The following is a 27,621-nucleotide window of genomic DNA, read 5'->3' as shown; positions in this document are numbered from 1 at the left end:
GGTGTGTAGGTTGGAGACAGTTGATGCGTTTCACCCAGATGGGGATGAGTTTTTTGTTTTTTTTCTTTAATTTCATGACAATATTAGTACTTTAGCCATTTCGATTAAGAATGGCGCCAAAAGTTTTTTCTGATAGTGGAGGAATTCTATCTTATACTTGCCCTCTCTAATTTGCCTCACATGCCTCTATCTACTCACTATCTGACTGTAGAGTCCAGGTTTATGTCTTCCTCCCCTCCGTCTCCCGTGCTGCTCTACTCCCTCCCTCCTTTTTTCCCTTCCTGATTGTCTGCTGGTGTTGAGCCAACAGGTTTGACACGATAATGACCTAATGAGGTGAATGACCGAGAGGTAGCTGGAAACTAGTGTGAACTCCTGGACTTGGCCAGCTCTTCAACTCTGGATTAAACTTTGAGTCACACTTGTTGCTTCTGCAGCGCCACCTGCCCAAAGTCTTCTGTGCAGCAAAAAAAGCCCTGCTTAGCAGTTTTTACAGAATGTGCACTATGCACAGAGTGTTGGGTGAGTAATATCAAAGGCTCTGTCTGCACTTTGCCTTGCAGAATAATAACGTAACCACAGAGCTGAGTTCAAGTGCTGCACAACAGACAACAGGTCATTACCAAACTTACTGCTCATGTTCAAATTATCAAGACCCCGGTGCTGTCTTGTCATTTGGCTGTATGTTGACCCAGTTCACACAGCAGCACGGACATAGAAAATAAGCCTTCTCTGGAGCAGGTCAGTGATAAGCAGACTAGTGATTGTGAACTGGCCTCAGAAAAGTTCAACAGATTTGTTAATTATTAATGTAAAAACTACTGTCCATGGGTAAACCGTTTGGGTAAAATATGTAATTGTAGTTTTCAGTTACTGCGGTTTGATTTGCAATATCAAAGTGAAGTACACGTTCAGTATATCATGTGTATTAGAGTTAAACATGTGACTTAACATTACTGCTTGAGACACAATCAAAGGCATGACTGTCCCTCATGGAGGGTGGTCGAATTTGTAAAAACAATCACACAACGGTTTAAAAGCTGGGTCAGACGGGCTACATAACTTATATCCTACGTTGGAGCCCTTGAGATTTGATCATTCCATTACTTCAATTTTCAATTTAAAATTGATGAATTATTCAGCCCCACTGCTGCCATTTACCACAAAGGTTTGTCAACGTAATGACCGTGGAGTTGTGTTGTGTTATTCAGGGACCACTATGATTTCCAGATGACACCAGCTGCAGCGGCAATAAAAGTTTCTCATTACTGCAGAGATCGTGTGCGCTGAGAAGCTCAACGACGATAAATCTGTTGTTTAATAATGCTTCAGATATTCCTGAATAAGGAGAGACAACATAAAACATGTGGACTTGTTGGTGCCCCTTCGGGCGCCCCGCTAGCTCAACAGGTTGAGCAGGCGACCCATGTATAGGGGTTGATTGAGTCTGACCCATGTATCAGGGTTGATCGAGTCCGACCCATGTGTAGGGGTTGATCGAGTCCGACCCACTCAATGGGCTGATTGAGTCCGACCCACGTATCAGGGCTGATCGAGTCCGACCCACGTATAGAGGCTGATCAGGTCCGACCCACTCAATGGGCTGATTGAGTCCGACCCACGTATCAGGGCTGATTGAGTCCGACCCATGTATAGGGGCTGATAGGGGCTGATCAGGTCCGACCCATGTATAGGGGCTGATCGAGTCCAACCCACTCAAGGGGCTGATTGAGTCCGACCCACGTATCAGGGCTGATCGAGTCCGACCCACGTATCAGGGCTGATCGAGTCCGACCCATGAATGCGGGCTGATTGAGTCCGACCCATGTATAGGGGTTGATCCAGTCCGACCCATGTATAGGGACTAATCCAGTCCGACCCATGTATAGGGGCTGAGCATGTCCTTCCCCACACTTCTCTCGCCCTTCTCTTTACTTGAAAGGCCGAAAAAAAAAAACACATAATCAAACTCAGCTTTCAACGGCTCATCAGCAGATGAACAGACAACAAGCACGAGCGTCACTCAACAGAAAACCTACGTTAAAAAAATGCTCTTACATGCACGGGCTTGAGGCAGAAATGAACTTGATACTTGAGACTAAGCACACATTCCTATGAAGCTCAGGTGAACTGAGGAGGTTGTAGACTTGTGCGTCCTCAGCCAGAACAGAAAACAGACATTTTCCATTGCGGTGCCGAGTGGAAAGAAGCCGGTTCACTTTGACCTCGACTTGTTGCCCGGAGACAGGATGATGTGGGCGATATTGTTTTATTTGACTGCGCTCTAAATCTCAAGTATTACTGCAATTACGAGGCTCGACAAATTTTTGCATCACTGGGTTCAAATGTAAATGAACATTAACTGAACTTGTTGCTACAAAGGCTAAAACAAAGAAGGACTTCACACAGAGACAGTCATACAAAGGCTAACATTACATCACTACGGTATCATTAGTATAATTCTATATCATTATGACCCGAGGCAACTGAGTTCTACCTTTTCATCTCAACCTTGTAGTCTTGAACTACAGCTCCATGGGGCTCTTATCTAACAGCATTTGCTTTTCAAATTCTCCCTCTCCATTTTCCCGTACTTTGTCATTACCCAAAGTTACGAATACCCATGTGTGGTATTTCTGAGCTGCATTCCTGAGTGATCCCTTCACAAAAAGTTTTAGTTTCTAATTCTGGCCGTGGTTACTAACCAGTTTTTCTTGACTTCACTCCAAACACACCACTGTCCAGGGAAAATCTGGCATTTGTCACTCCGCGTAATCCGAGGAATTTCCACTCGACACTGTTTAGAAATTCTGGCATTTATATAACATCGTTATCTATGGTGCTGGTTTTACACCAGTCAGGGCGTCTGAAGCCCTTCTCGCCGCATCGCACGCCTGCTTGAGGCCGCGGAGAACAGGGCAAAGTTCCACACGGTCGGCTGGCAACCTGAGGTGGCATTCAGATAAACACAGTCGAGTGTTTTATGTGTCCCAGTGTGAGCGATGCTTTCAAAGGGTCGGAGGGCTCAGATGGGACCGACCCGCTGCTCTTAAAGGCCACCCTGTCTGTACCAGAGAGCCTTTTCACTGTACATCAGAGAGGCATCTGCGGGGCTCTTCACAGGCCAGGGGTTAAACCCTCGAAACGCTCTGATATCCCACCAGACAAAAGAAACCATTTTGAAGCCTGATCGGTGCAGCATTGATTTATGCCTCACGGGGATTTTTTTCGGCGTTATGCGTATGTATGAGTCTGTTTACACGTGTGTCTGTGTGTGCAAATGTATGAGCGCGTCCTCGTGTTTAAGATCAACACTGGTGTTTTTGCATATTTTGACTAATTGAATGCACGTCACATGTTTTTTGACTCACTGCTGACCTTTTTAAAATGCTGACATTTAGATTAGCTACCTGCCATCCAGGCAACTATTGGTTTCAGTGCATGTCAGTATTAAAAGTTTAATACTTACTTGACCTGATTTGTTTAAGTCGGCCGTCCTGTTGGTCGATCTGTGCAGCGTTTTGTTGTCCCTGCATTGTAATGAATATTAATATTGTTCTTACTCCTATTTTATTCTAGTTTTTTTCTAATACAGAAGGCTAAGATTCACCAGAGTCAAATTCCTTGTTTGCAAACTTGGCCAAAAAGTTGATTTTGATTCTGAACTCAGATCAATGCATGCCTTTATAGTTGGCAGAGCAGTTTTTCTTTGAGTAAGTTGTTTTTAACTGTAATTTTTTGAACAATTTACTGTTTACAAGTTTACACATTCATCCTATTTCATTAAATTACAGATAATAAAAAAAAAGTATTCATTCACATTGTAACCATAAAAAACAGACCTAAACTGTAAATAATGTTTAACCATAAAACTACACCTTTCTTTTTTGTATTGCAATCAGTAAATAGTCGTTTGCTCTTTTGTAATCTGTGCCATCATTGTTGCTTTTTTTTTTTTTTTTTTTTTTACCTTTTTGTGGCACCTGCGCTGCTGATTTTTACTTTTTCTTTTTTTTTCACTGGATTTTTAAAAATTTTTTAGTCTATGTGCTAGCTCACATTTCTAAATATCTAAAATGTGCATTGCTTTCATTGGACAAGCGATGCTTCGTTCCTAACGTGTCTAATCTTCTTGTCTTCACAGATCAGTCCGCCTCCTAGTTAGTTCCCTCTGGCGTCACCCTGGTGAAGATGGGGTGATTGCGTTCTCTCATCATCTAATTAACTAACCTGGAACAAGCCCAGGGTCGAGCTCCTCCTGATGTCAGAAGACTCAGACTCCAAGCCCTATTGCTTCCCAGTGCTGGAGGACCAGGATGGCACCTCAGGGTGCAGAGCGTCCACCTCGTGCGGCTCCATCCCCAGGGGGGCTTCAGGGTGCAGCTCCATGGCACAGCTGCACCGCATGGGTGGCTACAGCCAGGCCGGGCCCGACCTAGGCCTCGCTTCGGAGGGCAGCGACAGCAGCGGTCAGGACCCTCCCGCCTCGCCACACAACCTTCGCAAGAACGCCCGCTCCCCATCGCTCCCCGAGGAGGATGTGGAGATGAAGAGCAGCGGGTCCAGCGGGAGCGGAACCGAGTCGCACGGCAATGAAAGCCACGGCAACGAGAGTCACGGGAACGAGAGCCACAGCCACGAGTCGGTGGGCAGCTCCAACGGCAACAGCAAGGACTCGGCGCTGCTGGAGTCTTCTGAGAGCAATAAGAGGTCAGTGGAAGAATGACAAATCCATTAGTACGCCCGCCTGCGTTTTCCCCGACACATTTACCACGATTGTGAGTGTAAAGAAAAGAGAGAGAGAGGTTTACTCAGGTTGTTTGCAATAATAACACCTGTATTGTGCAGGAATCCTTCCCTGTATCCAGTCTGGTCAGAACACTCTGACCCACTCTGATGACTAAATATCTAGGCGTTAGATTAGATAGAAAGATGAAACTCTCCTGAACCAAACATTTCCAAAACTCTGTTGAGGACGACAGGCGGAATGAGCAGCCAGCAGCAACAGATATTAAACCAAAGTTTAATCTTGCAAACAGGAAGTGCTTACACACTTTACTTGGCTGTCACGAAAGCTGTTGTGCAAGCTACGCACTGTCGTCGCCTACTCGTAATATTAACTTTGTCGATTTCGCCACACAGCTATTCAGCTCCACGTATGCTTTGAAGTTGGCGCTGTAGCAATACATTTTTGGCATCCGTCAGTAGGTCAACAGACGGGATAGAAACAGTAATTAAATCCAAACGGCAGCAGTCGTGGCTCACAAATTAGGACGATAAATGTCCCTGAGGAGGGGAAAAAAAAGTTTGGTGCCATTAAAATGACAATTCTGAAACTGGAATTTTGCAAAACTTTTAAGGGAACAACAGCGTTTTTGTTTGAACAAATAATACAGGATTGTGGTCGTCCTCGTGGCGAACCTTGGCATGTTCATGTAGAGCGGCATTTTATTGACATAAAAAAACGAGAAACGATTCCCTGTACCGTCACGTTCTCTTCATGATGAATGCGGCTATCTGATGTGTTTGTCTGTAAATGAGCGAACCAAGGCTTCAGCTGATGGCCACCGAGCTCTTGGCCCTAAAGTGCGTCGACGCTGCGCATAAATTAACCCGCTTTTCTCCGACCGTGAGTGTTTCCCAAACAAAAAGACTGATTTAAATAATAGCTTTTAAATGGTAATTTCATCTTCAATGACACTCTTCCTGCCAGCTGAGCTCTTCTTCCGAATGACGTGAAAGGAAAAACTGCCCGTCGGACATCCGGTAGCGGTTTACTTTGGGACTTTTGTCCAAATGAGGATTAATTTGACATCATTCACTTTTACCGCACTCGTGCTATCGCTGCCTGAACCAGATCTGCTGCCAGCTCACATCGCGGTACGAGTGAGTCAGGTTTTGTTTCTGGTCGCAGCAGTTGGTGGTTGCTTTTGACAGTTTGTAGTCTTGCTCGTATGAAACCCAGCTTGATGAAACCCTGAAACACTGTAAACACTATCTGATCTGCATGTAGGGCAAAAAACATCCGGTTTGGGTCTGATGCAATCATAGTACTAGTTACATTTACCGTAAGCCAGTTCAAAAACTGCACTAAACCCTAATACATGACCAGACACTTGTGGTAAGATGCTGAGAGGTTGGGATTTGACTGTAAGAGTGAAAAAAAAAGTCAACACCACTTGTCCCACTTCTCATATATGAAGAGTTTCTGTTTTTTTTCACGTCAAGTGTGACAGCATTCCTATTATCTTTGAATCTTTTACTGTTAATACGAAAATATGTGATAATAATTTAGAAAATAATTGGCAGATAATCAGTAAAAACTAGTATAAATCCGCCTTTTTTCACAGTTGATCCTCTGACGTCAGAGGATTTAAATAAATCCAATAAATCAAAATAAATCTGGCACGTTTCAAATGTGAGCAGTTTTCTTATTTTATGTCTGCAGCTGCCCACGTACCATCACGACAAGAGAGGCACGTTAATTCCACTGCAGCGGAGATCTGATGTTCTCTGCGGTTCGGTGGAAAGAAATATGTGCATACATGAGCTGGACCATATCAACATATTGGCAAAAATTCACTATGGTGCACTTCTAGGTCACATGTTTTAACTTGACCTTGGGCACGGTGCACAGAGCTGCCAAATCCGCTGCAGTGTGCGTCACAAAAAGTTGTCGCTCCTTTTTATGGCACTGTCGGGGGGAATTCATAACTTTAAATGAGGGTTAATGTTTGTCTACAGTCAGATTGTTTCAGATTCTAAAAGCTTGACTCTAGCAAACAGATTTTACTTGCCTGATCTTGGAATAAATATCATTTTAAACTGAACTCCTAGCCATGTGTCAGATCCTTCGCAGTTGTGCAGCGTTTAAACTCCATTACAGAAGAAGGAATACGAATGATTCACAAGCATCGCCAAAATTCCCCCCCAAATTGTCCAAATGTGACGACAGCGAGATCGAAAATAAGCGCAGACACAATGCCCTCTGCCCGGGAGACGGCCTGGGCGGGCGGAAAAAAAAAGTAAAATGACTGCAGCTCCCGGTTGGAAAACTGAATTGATGTCAGCTGGGAGGCAAGAGACCGTCTTTCTCTTAATGCCAGATGGGTTGTGTCACGCACTCCATCTCCTTGTTATCGCCACGGCAACGCACCATGTTTGTGTGTGTTTGTCACAGGGTGGAGTTACGCGCTCTGACGTCGGTGCTCTTTCACTCTCGGCCGTGCCCGTCTCGCCTCAGCTCCGGCCTCTGGATCCTGATTATTTTTTTTGCGAGCCACTCCTTCTTCCTGCTCCCACAGTCGTGTGCTGACGGAATGACTTCAGCTTCCAACTTTGTTTCTCTAATTCCCTCTGTTGTCCCTCTGGCCTGCTCACCACTCCCTCCACTCAGCTGAACTTCCAACCTTTTGTACTCATTTTTTTTGCAAACCGCGACTTCCACATTCAGACATTTTCACACTTTTTTAACTTTCCCACCTGTCGCTCAAATTATTTCTTCTTTCTCAGTCCGTCCAAAAGCTTGTTTAAAAGGTGCAGTGTGGTGGATTTTTTTAGTCAGTCTTTTCTATTGACTGTCATGTGTTTAGTAGAAACATTAGGAGGAAAGTTCTCTGGAAGCAGTAATAAAATAAAAACTGTCTCATGTTTTATAACACTGGATCACAGAGATTATGGATATTTAGGCCAAGTCCACAAATAGGCGGGCGTTTTTGTGGTCTGGGTTTTTCCTGCTAACACAATAGGAGTGAAGAGGTGGTGATATAACCCTAGAGCCCAATCAGTAGCCTGACAAAAGCTGCTGTTGGCTTGAGCAGGAGACAGACGGTGGTGCATTGAGGAAAGACGCAATCATATGTGAGAAGTGGAAAACTAACTGTATATACAGCGCTTAGCTAATTTATTAGACCACCACCCAATGTGAGGTTAGCTGCCCTGAATCATGTCTCATGTTTCTGTGATGGTTAATGCACCAGCATGTAGAAGCTCTTTAACCCAAATGATATTTTTAAAGCTAAAATATAACAATTATTGTTATCCATGAGTTTTCAGATTAACTGTTTTACAAAAAACAGTAAAGCACTTGAGTATTTCTTGGTTAAGATGCCAAATTATAGCTGTTTACTTGCATTTCTGAACAGAAAATTTAGTTTTAGTGGTTCAATGTTATGCTTGATTAGGCTTAAATTTGGGTATAAAAAGATAGATTTAATTTGAAATTCCTCATTCCTGTTCAAAAAAACGCCGAGAGCTGAGTGTGAATTAAATCCTTCATGATGTTGGATGGTCTATAAATATATATACAGTGCTTAACAAATTAGACAGGTGGTCTAATAAATTTTGTATGTGGGAGGATGTTGGACTGATTCACTGCAATACAACAACAATAACAAACATGTGCAATATATTGTAAATATTCTATTTTAAATAGGTTTAATTCTTACATAGCCTATACAGAGTTTCTTTCATTTATATTTTCTACCATTTTTTTTTTTTTACCTTTTTATTATTTGACATATACATTCCCAATTTTGTCTCTGTTCTTTTTGAACCTACTTTTCTTATTTTAAGATTTATTTTTAGGCTTTTCCACCTTTAATGATAGTTGACAGTGAAACATGGGGAGGAGAGTGGGGGAATGACATGCAGCAAATGAACCACTGGCTGGAATCGAACCGCGGCCACTGCGTTGGGGACTATAGCCCCTGTACGTGGGTCACCCGCCCGACCCGCTGAGCTATCCAGGCGCCGGACTTCTCATTTCTAAGTGCACCGAGCCACATAACTCTGCAATGACAATTAAAGAAAGTCCAATATTATAGACTTTTTTTCTTGCCATCGTGCTGAATGCTATATTTAGCATCAACCAAACTCTGCATGAAACCAGAATTCCATCATCCCCACCTGGAAGCGTTCTGGTGAACGCACCATGCTGGGAGGATTGTTTTTTTTAATGCGTGCCAGGAAGGCCGATAAATGTAGAAGAAGCCGGTATTTAGCCTTAGATGGAGTTTACCACCCGCTTTGGGCTGCATTCCCAAACAGCCCAACTCCGAGAAGACCGGACCTGGTAAAATACAGACAAGTCTGGATTAAAGACCTGCTGCAGAAATGTGACTTTACCATTTTTTTCCCATCAAGACAATCACCCTCAAAAAGCAAAAAGCTCGATAGAGAAGGGCTTTTAAATCTGCCCAGAATTTGTGACCAGACCTGAAAATCGGTTGAGCAGCACTCCAAACATTACTGATAAAGAATTAGGTCACGCTTGGACAGGAGTTTAATAACGCTGTAATACTAATTCATGTAAGCCTGTTATAGTAACGTGTCGTATCTGAGTCAGGGTCTCTTCAGTGCTGCTGATTTTCACAAATTAGTGCTTTTATGTGGCTTGACCACATCCTGCACACGCCGACTCCAGCTGCACTGTGGAGTCATAAGCTAAATTACACAGATTCCACAAGTTCACGGCCGAGTCAGAAACGTTTACACTCACAAATGCTTTATTTTATTCTCAATGTCAAGAGTTTGGCAAAAAAAAAAAGGAAAAACAAACATGGTGCTTCCTAATCAGTCTTTCCTGTAAAAGAAAAGTAGAATCTAATGATAGTTGTGCAGTTCATTGATAGTCATCGTGCAGAGTGGAAAATCAGGCCGGTTTTAAAGCCGCTGGAGGTCCTCTTGGCCTTGTTTATATGCAGTCGATTCCCCGTGTTATCCACGTCTGTTTAAACATAACGCCTGTCAGTGAAAGGTTTCTAATTAACCCGGACCACCTTGCTCCGATCTTCCTCTTCTGCACAGACTAAAACAGAAACTTACTGAGCGTCTCTTTCTGTGACATGTTTCCCGGACCTACCACCGCGCTGCAAAAGAGTCGATTCAGCACTAATAGATGCTCAGACTGTCCCGTCTAAACCCAGCTGTTGCATTCTTTAGCACTGAAGGTTATATTTAGGAGACTTAAATACCTAATTGTGACTAGAGAGGCTATTTGTATAAATGTTCCTATTCTTAGCCGGGTAAGCCGGGAGCTTCAGTTGTAGTTCAGGTGAGTCACTTTCTCAGACAGCTGTTAATAGACTTTAGTTAAGCTTGTCGGTTAATGCAGTGCAGTGGACTACAAACACACAGTCAGCTCCGTGAAGCCGCCTGCATCTTGTATGTGTGTGACTTTGAGAGACGGTTTCCAGATTTAAGTTCAACTTCTTCTTCAGAAAGATGTGTTTGAATTAAGAAAAAAAGAGAATTAACTAGTTTCTCATTCATCAGGATGGCTCTGAAGACCCCCCGAATATGCCCCCAATTAATCAGATTGTTTAATAGCTCTCTGATTAAACATTAAATGTAATTTCAGTGTTTTATTTAAACAAAATGATTGTACATCACTATAAAATTAGTCTTGGTTTTAAAGAGTGTTGTTCAGGTGTCAGCGTAAAGCGGCATCATCCACATGTAGCCTGTCACAATACGTGCAACTAATACACTCATAATACAATTAAATAATGCAGTTTTGTGTTTTACGTGAGTGTTTTCTGTTACTTTACATCTTTACTGGACTTTTTAAAGACACACATCTATCTTTACTTTAGTTTATTTCATTCATAGCTTGTGTTACAAGTTACTTCACACTTTAAATTTCCATTTTACTCGTGCCGTTTCAAATGTTTTTATGTTTTTCTGATAAAGTAAGCAAATGTAATAAATGTAAAAAAATCTGAATACTTCATTCACTGCTTGCTATTGTCTGTTTTTGATGTTTTTGTATGTAAAAACTGAACCTTATTGTTTTGCACCAGCGAGACGATCCGTGGCCTGACCTTCATTAGCCAAACTCAGATGTCCCTCTCAGTCAGACTTCTCCAGTTTAAGTGTTTAAAGCTTTTCTGAGACATTTCTGGATCGCTATGTGAAATTTATTTGCACTTCTTGCAGCTGTGAGTAGCTCATCAGCAAACTTAAAATCCCAGCAAATCAGCCAACATTAAAACAGGTGAAGTGGATAACAGGGATCATCTAGTGCAACGTTACGCTGGGAAACGTTGGATCCTGGCGTTCGTGCAGATGTTACTTTGACATGCGCCTAAACAATGTGCCTGTTGAACTGCTCGAGGAACACGACAAAGAGCCCGAGTGCGTCCTTACTTACCTCCAAATTTGACTAAACAATACACCTCCAAATGTCCCGTGGCTGTTTTGGCAGCAAGAGTGGGACCTACTCAATACTAGAATTTGAACACCGCTCTTGTTCTTCAAACACTCTTTAAGATGTATGTCTCTTGGGAACGCCAACTTGCACGAAGTAGAACCTGAAAATAGACCTTGAGCGATCTGTTTCGGTGTCCACGGAGGGTTGCACACAGATTTACTCCCAATTTGTCAATTAGCCTGCTGTGATAAACTGTTTCTAAGTCTCGCAGTCTAAAACCAGCTGTTGCGCTTTTGAGCACCGAGGGCTATATTTAATCGAATTAGAGACCCATCTGTGCTCGGAGAGGCTATTTGTACAGGTGTCTTCTATTCTTGTCCAGGTAAGCCTGTTATACATAGTAAGCTGTATTACAGTGAGTCAGTGTCTCTGAAGGCCGTTGGTTTCACTGTGCTAGTGCGGCGGTAAGCTTGTGGGTTAACACCTTGGATCACACACAAATACTCTTCAAGTGCACGCAGCTTTCTACACGAGCCTGATGTACCTACAGGAAAAAATATGAACTCAAAATCAGAGCTTTTTCCAAAAACCTTCTAAGAGGTCTGAAACAAGATGGTCAGTGCAACCTCGGAGTTTCGGTCGTGTGTTAATGAGCGGTTGTCACGGCGGTGGTTATCGTGACACCGCAAAGTTATCGTGACAACCCAGAACCCCGACGCCGAGGAGGGCCGGGGTTTGTTAGATACAGAAGAAATGAACCGTGAGCTCCATTAAACAGCTACTATTTAGTTGTAAAATGAATTTTCACCCAATAGATGTTAATATTTTTATAATGTTGAGTCATTATGTTTTAACAAATTTGGAAAAGTCTGCTTGAAAATGAGCAAAATGAATAGAAAGCATTCGCCGCAAAGAAGACGAGGGCTCACTTTCCATTGCTTTGTTTCTTGATTTAAGAGCAGACTGATGGGAGAGATGGAACGACTCACGAGAAAAACTGAACTAATGATGCACAGTTAGCGATTTTCTTCTCGACGCCATTTGAGCTAGAGTGTAAAATTGTGCAATTTCGTTCTGGGGCACCGCAGGTCGGCAACAACGGGTCAGACAAAAAACAGCTTTGTCAATGATGCATTAACCGTCTGAGGGCACCAGGAGAGCAGCTCCAGAGTCTTGTGCTCCCGGTTGTGTTTTTTGCCCTCTAATTCTTGCTTTATCGGCGCCCTCCTGCTGCGCGCTCCCGGACCTGCAGATGCACAATAGGTCCTCAAGGTGGTGAGACCAACCTCAGATTTGGAATGACGTTTCTTTTGTAGCCCAGCCACCAAACGAGATGTGAAGCTGCATGAACACTGTTCCTCATTTACTTCCACAAAAGCAGAAAGCCGCTAATCTTTTTATAGCTCAACTTAATAACACCCCATATGGTGAGATTGACCATACTTGTTCTTTTATTATTAGGTAACTTGAGCACCTCAGATGCATGTATGAAACATGTGAAAATGGTGCTTCAGAGGGAAAAAAAAAAAAAAGAAGAAGAAGAAACTGATGTCAACATTGTGTCCCCAATCAGTCTACTGCTGCTGTTTAATTTAACGAGACAGGGCTTAAAATTAGGCCGACTGATTTAGAGTCAGTGCTCTCCTCTCTCTGTGTGTTTACCTTTGCTGTAATTTAGGTAATTTTTTTTTTGTTTTGGTGATGCTCAATCAGTATGGTTTTTTTTTTCTTCCCCCCAACACAGTTCGAACTCCCACAGTCCGTCTCCTCCGAGCAGCTCGAACGCCTTCAGTCTGCTGAGCTCGGAGCAGGACAACCCTTCAACCAGCGGCTGCAGGTTAGTGCATCAGGAGCACATCTCACAATATTACATCATTAATGAGCTACTGTTTCCTTTACTTAATTGCTTTTTGTGGGATTGTTTTCCTTCTTGCAATAACCGACGTGCTGCTGTGCACATGTTTGTCCGACCTGCAGTAGTGAGGAGTCCGCCAAAGCAAAGACCCAGAAGGAGGTGATCAAAACGCTGAAGGAGCTGAAGCTTCACCTGCCCGCTGAGAAAAGACACAATAACAAGTCCACCACGCTGAACACGCTCAAGTACGCCCTTCGCTGTGTGAAGCAGGTGGAAGGTGTGTAATGCATTAAAACATCATCCTCATCTTTCTCCGCCTCGTGTGCCATTACCAGCCTCTACGAAGATGCTGCCTGTTTTTCTGCTCCGTTCGTTTTCCCGAGCAGATATTTTTGGGACTTTAATATTTTACTCCACATTCATTAGTGAATGTATGAATGGAACTATTATTTCTTTCACAAAAATGCCTTTACTGTGGTATTCAGGAAGCGTAAAAGCCCAAAAAAAAAAAAAAAAAAAGAGACTTAACATTGAGCAGGAGGGAACATTTTTCTTGGCTGTCCTGCGAGTAGCGGTTTGTGTGTGCTTGAATTAGCCCCGTCTAAATGGTTACAGCTGTAAATGGGCGTGGAGCGGTTCAACAGTGCAGCGTCCAGTTTGGTTCGTGCAGAACGTGACGCACTTCAGTGGAGCGCTGAGACGTTTTTCATCACTAAAAAATGTCTGTGACATCGGTCTGAGTCGTGAAGTCATCTATGTATTCATCCTACTCTGCGTCATCATTGTTGTTGCTTTCTGTTTTTCTGCATTGTATTTTAATGAGATTATCCTGTATTCGTTTCTTCCTTTTTTTGCAGCCAATGAGGAGTATTACCAGCTGCTGATGATCAATGACAGTCAGCCTTCAGGCCTGGATGTGTCTTCTTATACGATAGAGGAAATCGACAGCATCACGTCTGAGTACACCCTCAAAAACAATGTGAGATATTAAATGAGCTTTGAAATACTGCTGCTATAAAATTACAGTTCACTGATGTTTAAATCAAATTTGAGCAATCGGGGACAAGTTTTGTTAATCATCCTGCAATTTGGATTTTGTCTCCTACAGGACATTTTCGCTGTCGCAGTGTCACTCATCACGGGAAGGATAGTCTACATCTCCGACCAGGCAGCCTCCATCCTCAACTGCAAACGAGATGTGTTCAAGAACTCCAAGTTTGTGGAGTTCCTGACGCCGCAGGACGTCAGTGTGTTCTACAGCTTCACAACGCCTTACCGCCTGCCCTCCTGGAGCATGTGCACCGGAGCAGGTACAGAAATCGCACGGCTAACACAGTTTCAGTTATAACTTCAAGGACGTCTTTGACCATGATTGCGCTTATGAGACTGACAAGTGAAGCTGATTTTAATCATAACGCTTAAAATCCTGAATTTGTCTCTAAAACAAACAACGCTCTGTACACTTAGATCCTTAATTCAAATAAGAAACAAAAATAAAAACACCCAGAAGGGGTTTATCCTGCAGCACAGCCAGCTATTCAGTAGGTGCAGAGTAGACAGAAATAACGGTTGCAATATGGAGACCAGCTGAGTAGGAATGATGTGTAGAATCAGGGAAGACATCAAGCTGCTACCAGCTGCTGCCGGCACCGCAAAACCTCAAAGTTGATAAGAATATCTTGTCTTTAAGTGTTCTTTGAAGTCATGTGCATGCATAGGACACTGTGTACAATATGCAGAAATTACTACTTGAGAGTCTTGGATTGTATGTACAAGACAGCGAAACACAACCAGCTATCATCACGGTGCATTTTGTTCAAGTTGACCTGACCTTCTCCTCTGAAAATGATGTTTTCAACTGAGCTGGAGAGGATGGACTGACCTGTCCCGGCTGCTAAAGCGTAATTAGGAAAGTACAATGGGTTACTGAGTGGGGTTCACAGACAAACAAAATGTACAATACTCCAAAGCACAGTCTGAATTCAGATAATGAAATAGTTTTATTTTATTTTACAGGGGTCAGTTTGTACCTCCAGTTTAAGTGATAACGTCCAAATTGACCACTGTGTCTTTTGCCTTTTTCTACACATCAGACCCATGCTGTCTTTATTTATTTTATTTGTCCCCTATTTGACTCGAAATATTTTGGTTAGCGTATCAAATCAAGAGCCTGACTCTGTTTAAATTCATCGCATGTAAGTGCAGCGCCGCGCTTCTAAACCATGTTTTTTTGATGGAATTAATCAAACGTCGTCCGCCTGCGGGAGCCGAGACACCGACTGCCATTTGGCCGGGTCCTGTTGCTTTTGAATTAAAACATCCCTTTTCCCATTTCAGAGTCATCCCCGCCTGACTGCATGCAGGAGAAATCCTTTTTCTGCCGGATCAGGTGGGTGTTGGTTCAAACACGACGTCGGGCCATCTGCTGCTCGTACCTGTTTGTAGTTTTTATTCATGCTTTCATTCCAGTCTGGATGCTTTTCAATTAGCTTGTGACATCATAAGCGTAGAAACTGTAATCAGATGCTTTTTCCGGGCCGGTGTTATACATATAGACAGTCAGGCGCATTTACACATTAAAAACGCATATTGCATTAGTTAGGAAGCTCCATTAGCTTTATTAATTTTTTAATTCCAGTCATTAGGTCTCTTAGTAATCACCTGATCTGTCATCACATATGAGGTCTTAAAGTTTAAGACCTCATATGTGATGACAGAGTCAGTTTAAGACTTAAACTCCAAACAGAAGACTAGAATTTTGAAAATGTTCACACCAACATTTGTTTATTTGCTCACATATATGGATGGACAGATAGCTGCACAGCACCCCCATGTGTTCACAAGCTGAAAATATGTTCACTTTAATTGGGAGTATTTTGTACTGGCTTCCTCTGATTTAGTAAACTCTTCTTGTAATTAATTTTCCAGCGGCGGTAAGGAGTGTCAAGGCGACCGGCAGTACTATCCATTCCGCATGACGCCTTACCGGATGAAGGTCCAGGACACGGTTCACGCTGAAGACCAGTTCTGCTGCCTCCTCCTGGCTGAGAGAGTTCACTCGGGTTATGATGGTGAGGATCTGACTGCAGGTTTGGAAGGACAAATTATGAATCAGACACAAATCACAGCAAATGGTAAATGTTAAGTGTGCTTATCGATGCATGTTTTTGTTTAAGGCAATGTTTTCACTGATAACTCCTGGCTAGCAAAATCTGTACAGTCGAATCTTTGCGGAAAAATATTATGAATTCAAAGAAGATGTTGTGTGTTGAAATGTAATTAAACCATGACTTTTCAAAAGAGACCAGCCCCAGTTCTATTTTGGACAAATGAGTAATTCTGTTTTTTAATTTATTTCCTTGCAGCACCGAGGATTCCAACAGACAAGCGCATCTTCACCACCACGCACACGCCCAGCTGTGTGTTCCAGGATGTAGACGAGAGGTATGCCACGAAGGCTTTTAGTGCTAAGCTAAAAAAAAAAAAAAAAGAAATGGAATATTTGCACAGACATCCCTGAACTTTACATGGATAGAACAATTTGTGTTTGATGTTTTGCTACAGGGCGGTACCCCTCCTCGGCTACCTCCCCCAGGACCTTATTGGCACCCCGGTCCTCCTCCACCTGCATCCCAACGACCGTCCAATCATGCTGGCCATTCACAGAAAGAGTGAGTCCACAGAATGAAATGGGGAAAGAATGTCCTGCGTCCGTCCCCGGCACGATCTGACTATGTTCTTTTGACATCTTCTGCAGTTCTTCAGTGCGCAGGACAGCCGTTTGACCACTCATCCATCCGGTTCTGTGCACGAAACGGAGAATACATCATCTTAGACACCAGCTGGTCCAGTTTTGTCAACCCCTGGAGCCGCAAGGTCTCCTTTGTTATCGGAAGACACAAAGTCCGAATGTGAGTATCAGTCCTGTGCCATCTAATGAAAGCGAAGTTGTTCTTTTGTTTGTCAGGTTTTGAAGCTGTTTGCTGTACGTCAACATGCTGATGTGTTTTTCTACCAGGGGCCCCGTGAATGAAGACGTCTTTGTGGCCCCGGCCTCCGCTGCCAAGGAGATGAAGTCCATGGACTCTGACATCCAGGAGATTACTGAGCAGATTCATCGACTCCTGTTACAGGTGAGAGAGGAGAATCATAGAAATGATTAAATCAATCAAAGGAATGAATGTATTTAGAAAACGGGGTGGAAGAAAAAGGAACCTTTAGACCAAACACATGAGATCTATTCATCTATCTACTTTAAGCAGTTCTACATCCTCTGCGCCCTTTGTAATCTCTTTCTCTCTTTTTCTACAACCAGCCGGTTCATAACAGTGGCTCCAGTGGCCACGGCAGCCTGAACAGCAACGACCACCTTCTGGGCATCACGTCTTCTAGCGAAAGCCTGAACAACGGCAACGAGACCAAGATGCAGCAGGAGGAAGAGAAAGCGAGCGGCAAAGCCCGACCTGTGAGTGAACCCGAATACTCGGGCGGTTTCCACGTTGGAACCAAAACAAGCGTATCCATGGCGCGCTCTTTCTCTGTGCGGCCGTCACATGACTCAACAGTGACGATGCAAAATGAGGACGATTACAAAGCAACCGAAACCTCAGTTTACTGCTAGGCTGCTGAGTCAGCTTTTGAGGAATACTGAATGAGTAACAAGAGGCTGGTTTTTACAGATTTGCACCTTTGGGGGCAGTTAGTTCTTGCACACAGGGACCTACTTTAACTGGATGATATGGTTAAAACAAACACTCTATGCTAGACCTAATTTTTGCTCAATCATTTTGCCATCCAGAATAATTGAGTTGTCATTTATATTCAGCAAAGTTTATGTGACCAAAACAAACTTGTTCCAGCTTGTTGCAGATCGCTCTGTCATGATCATGTCAGGCTCCTTTAACAGATGTTAAATCGACTCTTGTGTCTCCTTTTTAACAGCGAACTTTTCAGGAAATCTGTAAAGGAATTCATCTTCAGAAGAGCCAGGAGCAGCAGACAGCCAAACTAGACAACAAGAAAGGCAGCGGCAGTAAGTTCACCTCACAATTATCCTCGTGTTTTTATTTTCACGTGTCGTTTTGCGACTCGTTCAGTTGTTGTGGAAAAAAATGGGACATTTCTTCTCTGCTCTCAGACACTAACCCCCTGACTTCTCTCCAGTAGAGTCTGTACCAAAGAGTCTAGCGGTGGTGCGACCCAAAGACTCGGCCGCCCATCTCAGCTGGAGGGAAGCCGGCTCACCTATGGAGGAGAGTCGAGCCTCTTTACAGGAGGACCTGTCCTTCAATGATCAGACTGTGTACTCCTATCAGCAGATCAGCTGTCTGGACAGTGTTATCAGGTACAGAGATGGATGTACGCCTTGAGTCCGGTTCATCCGATGCAGCCTTTACATTTTATTGGCAATGTGACTTGTAGTAACTGTGGTCGACACAAACCTAAAGAAACCAGTCAAAATGCTGCAAAAAAAAAGGCTTATATTGATTACAGAAACATCTAAACTGCAATGAGCTTTCCAGCCAGTGCTCTGAAACAGAATTTTATCAAGACAGTTCTCAAACTTAATGCTTTCATACCAAGTGGACATATTCATATTCTGTGTTTACTGACAACAAAATGTTTAGATTTTCCTTTAAATTGGCCTTAAGAGGAAGTTTCCCCTGAAAAAGCATGTTTTGTGGTGCTTCTTACTTTTGCAAATACCCATTGAATAATACCTGATGGTAAAAAAAAAAAAAAAAAAAAAAAAAAAAAAAAAAAAAGCAGAAACTGATCACCGTGCTGTGTTCGATGACTCCTGCAGGTACTTAAACAGCTGTAATGTTCCCATCACCATGAAGAGGAAGTGTCAGTCCTCCTCCAACACCGGGTCCTCCAACTCGGACGAGGACAAACAGAAAGGACCCAACAGCATGCAGGTGTCCGAAGGTATGTGGCGTTACGGCAGCTCATGTGATATAAGGATACCAGACGCTTATTGTTACCTTGTCATACAAAGCTATGGCTTTCTACGGCATTCACGCCCTTCGCTTTAAGCTTCTCTCTGAGGACTCTGAAATGCCTGTTAGTAGCTCTTGTTCTCTGTTCTCTTTGGCAGAACCAACCTTGTTGAAGGATCAGTCCGCTCTCTCTGCTTTGGATGATCAAGACAAAAAGTCCAGTGACGCAGCCACAGCGGTAGTGGGCACTTCGCTGCCCCTCCCTGTACCAAACAAACCAGAAAGTGTGGTGTCCATAACCAGCCAGTGTAGCTACAGCAGCACCATAGTGCATGTCGGGGACAAGAAACCTCAACCCGAGTCAGGTACAATGGAGTGAAGACGTATTTATCTCCAACCAGATTTCCTCTATCTGTACATACTGAAACACGACACTCAGGTTTTTAGATTATTTATTTTTTTAAGGACCACAAGAGACACACTGTTTGGCTTATTCATTTATTTAAGAAGCAACATTTCTATGAACAGATATTGGCCACGTCAGCACATCACCAGGTTGCACCAAATCAGCAGCAAGGTGTTAAAAAAATCCTCCTGCTCAGTCAGCTGAAGATTTGCAAGAATCAGATTAGTATTATTCACACGCTTTGTTCGCTGTGCTACATTTTGAATATCTGAAAAATATTCACTGAGGTAAATATCTCAAACCCATTTTCGGGTCCCATCCGAGCTAACGCTGGAAGTCTGTCATCGCCAAGGAGGCGCACTGCATCAGTGGAAGCGCTTCTCTCACTTCATCTGGCAGTTTGTAGAACATTTCTTAACTTAAAACAACAAGTGATGATGATGGTAATCTAGTGATGATAATAATAAGCCAAGTCTTACGTAGCTGATACATGTTTATCCTGTGTTGCATGTGCGTATTCATTGCCTAACATGACGTAGCGAGCATCAGCAAAAGTAGTAGGTGTCGGGGAAGCTTGATCAGTGGCTGCTCTGATACACAGTGTGCACAAACTGCTTTTTAATCAGCGGCTAACTCTCAAGTGTTCTATTGTTTCACAGCTTTGTACCTCGGTGCGTTGTTTAAGCTTTCTGACAACGATTAACGGAAAGAACAAAAAGCTTCTTACAAATTGATGCAAATTAAGTACAAATATAAAACACTGTAGGCACTGTAGTAATCATTTCAGCCAGTGAGTGAGTCAGACTCCAGCCCAAGCGAGTACAATGTACAGTAGACAATAGAAGTGAGTAGACTCCTGTGGAATATTACCTAAATGCCAAATGATTCAGGATCCTCTCTTGCAACATTTCTAAGCTGACAAGTAAATTATTTGCTCTCATGAACATTCAAAAGCAGATACTTCAGAAAGAAAATACAGGCAATTCAGTGCAACGAGTACAAGTAGTTTCCAAACAGTCTAATGGCATGAGCCTGGTTATCTCCTATGAGACCAGGATAAGTTTGTTCAGCTCAGATGGGGTTTAGCAGGTTTGCTGCTCAGGACTTCCACAGTGAGTGCATCGTCCCCCCCAGTAGAGTATGGAGATGGGAGGGGGATGATGTGGGGCTGCATGAGAGCAAATACTCTACTGTGCAACTTAGAATAGCTGTGAGGCGAAACAACTTAGAATAATTTTACATTTAAGTGATATTGCACAGGAGCATACTCACTTCTTTTGTATACTGTGTATAGATATATAACTGTTGTGTTCCACTGCAGTGTCATTCAGCCACTGGGGACTGATAGTGGTTCCCACTAGTGACACTTTTTAAAAGCTTCCTTCCTTTTTATAATAAAGTGTTTTTACTAGGGATGCACGATATATCAGCGACCATGTCGGTATCGGCCGATATTAGTGTTTTTTTCTGATATATCGGTATCAGTCTGATGAACAAATTTAGCTGATGTGAAAAACCGACAATTGCCTAACATTAGCACCTTCGTCTGTACATTTGATATTGCTGCAGTTTCACAGATGTTTTTACTTATATGAACGTTAAACATGTTAAGATATGTTTAAATATGTTTTACTTTTGTTACGTAATAGAAAAAGACTATGTGGTCTAATTGGGCTTCTTCTGAATAGTTTTCATTTTCTCAAAGTGCTTACTTATACTCTTTTTTTAGTGTTAACAAAAATTGAATATCGGTAATATTGGTTATCGGCGATATTAGAAGTATCTGTATCGGTCGGAGATTTTAATATCGTGCAGCACTAGTTTTTACGTTATCCATTATGTTAACCCGAGCCACCACAGTGTTTACCTGACATTGCTTTTCTCCTCATCACATGATTAAACCTCACGTTTCATTGCTTGCCGCCCTGTTGACGCTGTTTTCTCGCTGTTGTTTGTGCAGAGATCATAGAGGATGTACCAGGTGCAGGGGAGACGGCAGAACCCAGCCAGACCCCCGGGGTTCCCCCCCATGCAGTTTTACCTCCCAGTCAGGAGAGGGAGTCGTACAAGAAACTAGGGCTGACTAAGCAGGTTTTGGCCGCCCACACGCAGAAGGAGGAGCAGGCCTTCCTGTGTCGCTTTAGGGAGCTTCGTGGACTCACATCCATCAAAGCAAACTGCTCACAGTACCTTGAGCGCCAGAGGGGGCTGATCACCAGCGATGGTAACACCAACACCATACTGACCAGCATATAGGAAGCACAATTCTATTTGTTTGTACAATTTTCGGCCATTAGTTAAAGCTCTAATTTTAACTTTGGACTCACCAGACTAATTTGTGAGATCTGGGGACATGGCAACGTCACTAAAAACACACACAGCTGGCAGACAGTTAATTAGTCGGGATTATTTTGGAAAGTGAAGATGAATATAACAAACTTTCTTTAATCTCACATGTATGCCATCGATATGTGCACACAGACATCACAGATTTATCTCCAAATTAAGCAGCTTGGATGAACATTTTCCAGCTATTTTTGATATAAGACTCTTGTTTTAGATCATTAACATGTCTGTTAGTGCTGAGCAGTTAAAGCATCATCAACAAAAATACGTTCTCCCTCCAAATTTCCTCCATTTGAACTGAAACCAATCCGAAGACGTTAAAATATTCCTGTTTTTTTGGAAGCAAAGTTTAGAAATATATTCATACAGATAGGTGTAGCAGAAGAATATTCTTTATCCTCTTCTATTGTTAACTGTGTAACGGAGGGTCCAGACCAATACTTAAAGAGCCTTCTGGTCAGACTTTATTGCAGTGATATTGCCACATTCCCAGGTCTCATAAATGACTTTGATGAGTACAGTATTTTCATAACTGTTGGTCAAAACTACGAATGTAGCTCCAAACTAAGTTGAAATGTTTCTCGTGCTCTCTTATTGTCTACTCATACTTGACTCTAAGTAACAATAATCCCACTTAATTCATGTTCACGAGTCACTCAATTAGTTTTGTTTTATCTCCTGGACCTTTCAGCTGCACCTGCTGCTCGGCCCGGCAAACAGGAAGCGCCGGCTGCACAGCCGACCACGCGGCGAGGCACGCGGAACAAGAAGACCAAGTCAAAGCGGGCAAAGCAGATCGAGTCCTCGGACAGCACAGGGTCCCATCACAGACAGCAGCAGCCGCGGCCTCCTCTGCTAAACCACGGCCTTAACCAAACCTCCTGGTCGACCTCCGATACCTCACAGTCCACTTTCCCCATGGCCTATCCTGCCATGGTGTCAGGATACCCCCTCCAGGTTTACCCCAGACCTGACACCATAGCTCACCACACAGATGCCCCTCTACAAGGCTTTGGGGGCAGTCAGGGTGTCCAAGCACCTCCCTGCCCGCCATCCATCCAAGCGGCTCCCTACGCTTCCTCCATGGTCACCCCCATTGTGGCTCTAGTGTTGCCCAACTACCTGTACCCTCTAATGGGCCCCGGGCCTCCTCCACCACAGCCGGTGTTCCACGCAGAGACTGGGGGCTTCCCCGCCCAAGCACAGCCTTTCGGTCAGGCTGCCTTTCCAGGCCAAGGCACTTTCACATCTCTGCCTTCCTTCAGCGGTCAGAATCAGTTTAACTCCCCAAACCAGTTCACTTCTCAAACGGGCTTTATAGCTCCATCATTCTACTTTCCTCCGTCCACGGAAACCCCAAAGCCCCCTGTGGAGGGTCAGTCTCGCTCTTCAACACCACAGTCTGGAGGCGCTGGAGGCCCGACGTCCCCGCCTCTGTTCCAGTCTCGCTGCAGCTCACCTCTCAACCTGCTGGAGCTGGAGCTGTCTGTGGACCGGCAGGACAGCACGGCGCTCTCCTCTGGAGGACAAGCCAATAACACGACGGAAAGGGAAAAAGGAGCAAGTGGCAACCAAGCAAAGGAGAGAGAGCTGAAACAGGTAAACAAGGAAATAATCTCCTTTTGTTTGCTTTTTTGTTTGTTTGTTTTGTTAATCCCTTCCCCTCCCCCCCAAAGTCTCCCACTGCCTGACTAATTATTTTTACGTGTAAGCTTCTTAAAGTGTCTGGATAAAATGTCAGTGCCTCTCTGAACTCCTCCACTGTGGGGTGTTTAAAGCACCTTAAATAGGCTGTGGCATGCTCCCCCCGAGACCTGCAATCATATGTCTCCCAGCCTTATGGGATGTGATGCCATTGTCACAGTGATTCATCCAGAATATACAGTTTTTTGCCATTGTATTGATATGCAATGTGTAAAGACAAGTCAATCAAGACTCCTCAGATGAAATGTGGCCCAGGGTGTTAACACATGATGTTATTATCCCTTACACCCTTTAGCCATCTCTCAGTCTCCTTGGTCCACCTGGACCCTTGTATTTCGGGGGCACACCCTGTGTCTGTGAGCGTTTGTCTTGGGATAAAGTGTGCTCTAGGCTGAGGGCTGGCAGCAAAGAGGTAGGCGAATCATCAGAAAACCACTACACTTTTCAAATCCCATTCCTCCCCAATTCCATGTCAACTGTAACAGCTTCTTGTTTTTTTTCCTTTTCATGACCTATGATTTATATTTTAACCTTCACCGCTCTTGTCTGTCCAGAAGAAAGTATTTCCAGGATTGATGTTGGGTTTAAATAAAGCATGAAACTTTGAAGAGTCGTAATGTAACCTGGAAACAAGTGGTGTATTAAGTTATTATCCCACGTGTGTGAGCATCCGTACAGTCTCTGGATGTTTTCTTCTTTTAATCGGTTGTGAAATGTGATTTGATCTTCATCTAAGTACAGACAAATGCAACGGTTTGTGTGCCATCAGTTAAAATGGACCGCGTTTGTTTGTAGATGTTACTTAGATAAAGATCTGATCATACTTTAAGACAAATGTACAGAATACATAAATGCAGTCAGTTCAAATGTTTTACTTTCTCATTTTGCCACTGCACATACTCTCTGATTTTGCATGCAGGTCCTCCAATGCTTGAACCATGCAGATAACTTTATTAGTGGAAACCTTTTTCAGCATCAAAAGTGGGGAAGTGATAGTTCTGCTTCTGTGCTGAGTTTTCCCAAATATATTTCTAAATATATTGCAAATGTTTATGAATTTAGTGATTTTTTTCTCTTTTGTAAATCGGCATGAAGTGTTAGGATCATGCATCTAATTAAATTGGTTGTTGTGTTACTGAGGACCAAGTGATTTCTGAAATGGACATTTTTCATGACCAAGCAAAAACATCCTCCCAGTTGTGTCTATAAATTCAGAGGCAGGATGCAAAACAGCCAGCGATGCTACACCTGCCTGTATTTTTAAAAACAACACATGGAGGCCATCGCTGTGTAGTCAAGCTCCTCTCTTATCGCTTTAATCTTTGTGTTTTTGCAGACAAGCTCACGCGGCGACGGCAACAACAGCGATGCCAACTCTTTATCCAGCGACATGTTGGACATCCTCCTCCAAGAAGACTCCTGCTCAGCCACCTCGGGGTCCATGGGCTCCGGGTCGAACGGCTGCGGAACGTCGGCCAGCGGGACGTCTAAGAGCAGGACGTCGGGCAGCGGAGCCTCAGCGAGTGGCACATCGGGCAGCGGAACAGGTCTGCACGCAAGTTTCATCGTCTTGTGGATGTTGTACGCTGAATTTCTCTCATCTTCAGGCGTAAATAGACGGGAAAAGTGAACGCAGGTAGAAGTGTGGAGAAAGAGAGAACACCAAAGTGAACAGAGTCAGCTGTGTTCTCATTTAAATGTTTGATTTCTGGTTGTTTGGATTGTTTGTTTATTATCACAACATAGAGTCGGGAATTAGAGGAGGAATCCTTGTTGGATATTCACATTTTTCATTTGTGTTATGGGTTGAAGAAGTTACTTATTGTTTTACAGTACAGGGGTACATAAGTATCAGGGAATGTGTGCATACATGTTCATCCCCAGCAGTATGTGCATAAGCTGCTGTGCCATGTAGAAAAGCATCTTTTATCATGTACAACCGCTGACACGTGATTTTGGTTCTTCAAAGTTCTGTAGTAAAAAAAGAAGTAAATCTTTGTACCAAACTTCTAATGCTCTGCTCTCTGGCTGTTCTTAGGAAGCAACAACAGTAGTAAATACTTTGGCAGCGTGGACTCATCTCAGAACAGCCAGAAGGTCAAAGGACACTCGTGCAGCAGCGAAGGAGGCCCGGTGGAGATGGAGCAGAACGAACACTTCATCAAGTATGTACTGCAGGACCCGCTGTGGCTGCTCATGGCCAACACAGATGACAAGGTCATGATGACCTATCAGCTGCCCTCGCGGTAAGTCGGAGGACAGGGCGCAGCCAGTGAGGAGTAGGATAGAGGCCCTGTAGACACTGTGGTTGGGTAGCTTATCAACTTTTTGTTTCTTGTGGAAGCCAAAGGGTGAGCGTACATTGAGGGAAACTGTACGCTACTCCTCCATATTAGAACGGTTTCCTGTTTGTAGATTACAGAGTATGTGTGTGCAGCCAGGAGACAAAAGCCTCCCAGGTGTCAGGATCTGGTCGTATCTGAAGGCAACAACTTGGTCAACAAATATTTTTTTTTTAATTTAGGAAGTAAACTTGTTTTTCCACAACACAGCAGAAAATCACTGACTCCAGATAACTAATATTATGCAGTTGTATTTCAGTTATCACTAAATAGCAAACTGAATCTTCCTCATCCAAATAAAGAGCCAATTCATCGCTTGTGCAGAGCAATGTGGAGACAGCTCTGTTTGTTCTACAATAAGTACGCAGCATTGCTCCTCATATCCTACACTGAACACCCCCCTTGGTTCCAGTGGACGTTTCTAAACGGCTGTGACTTTGCACTTTTTACAGGATACAGCAGTTGGTTGCACCGTATGTGCAGTATGATTATTCCTGAAGTGTGTAAAGCACAGAGCATGGACGTAACATAGGATCTCTGGAGAATTTAAAACCCTCCGCTTAGTTTGGGTGACGTTGATAGAAAGCATCTCCAGATCAAAGCAGTTCCAAAGTCCAGCAGCCACGAGTGCAACTGCAATCGCAATTACTTTTAATGATGGATTATAAAAGGTGTGGATGACGCAGATTCGCCTCATAAAGCCTGTCGTCAAAACGAACATTTGTTTCAAGTTGGATTTGTTTCATGCACAGTCAGCATGCTTGCAGCGTGGACAGTCTGTGCCGTCACACATTTTAGGCTGCATGCAGATCTTTGCAGAGCCTTGGGGACTTGGATGGATGATGAAATTTACATCACATGTGGATGCAGAAAGCATGATTTTTTGTTGACTTAGTGTCAATTTTATCAAAGCAGTTAAAACACAAATCCAGCTTTTTTTTTCCTCACAAGTTTCTAGAGATTAATATTCATGAACTTGTTAAAATCCACTTATGTGATCAGACAAGAGTGAGTTCAACAACTTCAAATGAAAACCACACCACTGGAGGCCAACTGACTGTTTTTTTTTCTACGTGTCACTGGATATAAGACATTACAAATGCCAAATCATCCTCAGTACGTCTACCTACAGTATCCAGTAAAGAAGCTCCTCTTACTTGAGTTCTCAGCAATGCACTTGACTGTTTTCTACCTCCTGCCTGCACACACACACGTCAAAGTGCTGTTACTGGGAAACCTGCAAAAAAAAAAAAAAAGAAGCTAACTGTGGAACTGAATGTTTTGATAATCTGTTTCCTTCCAGTTGCGCTGTCTCGTTGAGAGACGGCACGCAATATTGTCAGTTGTGGTTAATGTGTAAATCGAAACAGGAATCCATGTCAGACACACGCGCCGAGCGAGACGGTTGTGGTTAGATTTTTGGCCACTAGATGGCACCATCACAGTAACGCAGACATAACTGTTGCTGGATGACTGTCGGTCAACAGGGATTTATGTTTTTAGAAATGTAATGAAGCAGGTTGCTGTAAAAACACTTCAGTGGATCGAGCTAATTACAAGAAGCTTTGTTGTTATTACTTTCCAACATTTAAACTGTGTGAACCTTTTTGGACTCTTGTGACATCAGAACACTTGTTAAATACGACTGTAACTGAACATGGTCGTGCTTGTGCGTTTGCTTGTGTCTGCAGGGACATCCAGAGAGTTCTCAGGGAGGACAGAGAGAAGCTGAGGCTGATGCAGAAGAACCAGCCGCGCTTTTCAGAGGAGCAGAAGAAGGAGCTGATCGCGGTCCACCCCTGGATCAAGAAGGGAGGTTTACCCAAGGCCATAGACGTCAAGGTACAGTCCGGTACCCAGACCAGCTCAACAAA

At 43.4% G+C, this 27,621-nt stretch overlaps 1 protein-coding gene across 10 annotated transcripts in view; it reads left to right on the top strand.

The window, feature by feature from the left end:
• per2 (period circadian clock 2) overlaps positions 1–27,621 on the top strand; it is a 33,855-nt gene that overhangs the window by 3,968 nt on the left and 2,266 nt on the right. The window contains exons 2-23 of one of the 10 annotated variants that reach the window (XM_008294505.1): positions 4,162–4,710; positions 12,897–12,989; positions 13,130–13,284; positions 13,865–13,986; positions 14,116–14,317; positions 15,345–15,396; positions 15,936–16,141; positions 16,373–16,451; positions 16,572–16,678; positions 16,765–16,918; positions 17,026–17,140; positions 17,323–17,472; positions 17,949–18,039; positions 18,171–18,351; positions 18,814–18,938; positions 19,108–19,314; positions 21,316–21,579; positions 22,393–23,300; positions 23,701–23,817; positions 24,742–24,952; positions 25,444–25,651; positions 27,439–27,589. In XM_008294505.1, coding sequence (XP_008292727.1) covers positions 4,262–4,710; positions 12,897–12,989; positions 13,130–13,284; positions 13,865–13,986; positions 14,116–14,317; positions 15,345–15,396; positions 15,936–16,141; positions 16,373–16,451; positions 16,572–16,678; positions 16,765–16,918; positions 17,026–17,140; positions 17,323–17,472; positions 17,949–18,039; positions 18,171–18,351; positions 18,814–18,938; positions 19,108–19,314; positions 21,316–21,579; positions 22,393–23,300; positions 23,701–23,817; positions 24,742–24,952; positions 25,444–25,651; positions 27,439–27,589 — 4,347 coding nt within the window. In that variant the 5' untranslated portion in view covers positions 4,162–4,261. Of the gene's footprint in view, positions 1–4,144; positions 4,711–12,896; positions 12,990–13,129; positions 13,285–13,864; positions 13,987–14,115; positions 14,318–15,344; positions 15,397–15,935; positions 16,142–16,372; positions 16,452–16,571; positions 16,679–16,764; positions 16,919–17,025; positions 17,141–17,322; positions 17,473–17,948; positions 18,040–18,170; positions 18,352–18,813; positions 18,939–19,107; positions 19,315–21,315; positions 21,580–22,392; positions 23,301–23,700; positions 23,818–24,741; positions 24,953–25,443; positions 25,652–27,438; positions 27,590–27,621 lie in introns of all 10 variants that reach the window. The other 9 variants (XM_008294514.1, XM_008294509.1, XM_008294508.1 and 6 more) reach the window with 9 other exon arrangements.

This window comes from Stegastes partitus, unplaced genomic scaffold (genome assembly GCF_000690725.1).
Source record: "Stegastes partitus isolate 25-593 unplaced genomic scaffold, Stegastes_partitus-1.0.2 Scaffold968, whole genome shotgun sequence".
Lineage (NCBI taxonomy): Eukaryota > Metazoa > Chordata > Actinopteri > Pomacentridae > Stegastes > Stegastes partitus.
This window is presented reverse-complemented; position numbering and strand designations above follow the sequence as displayed.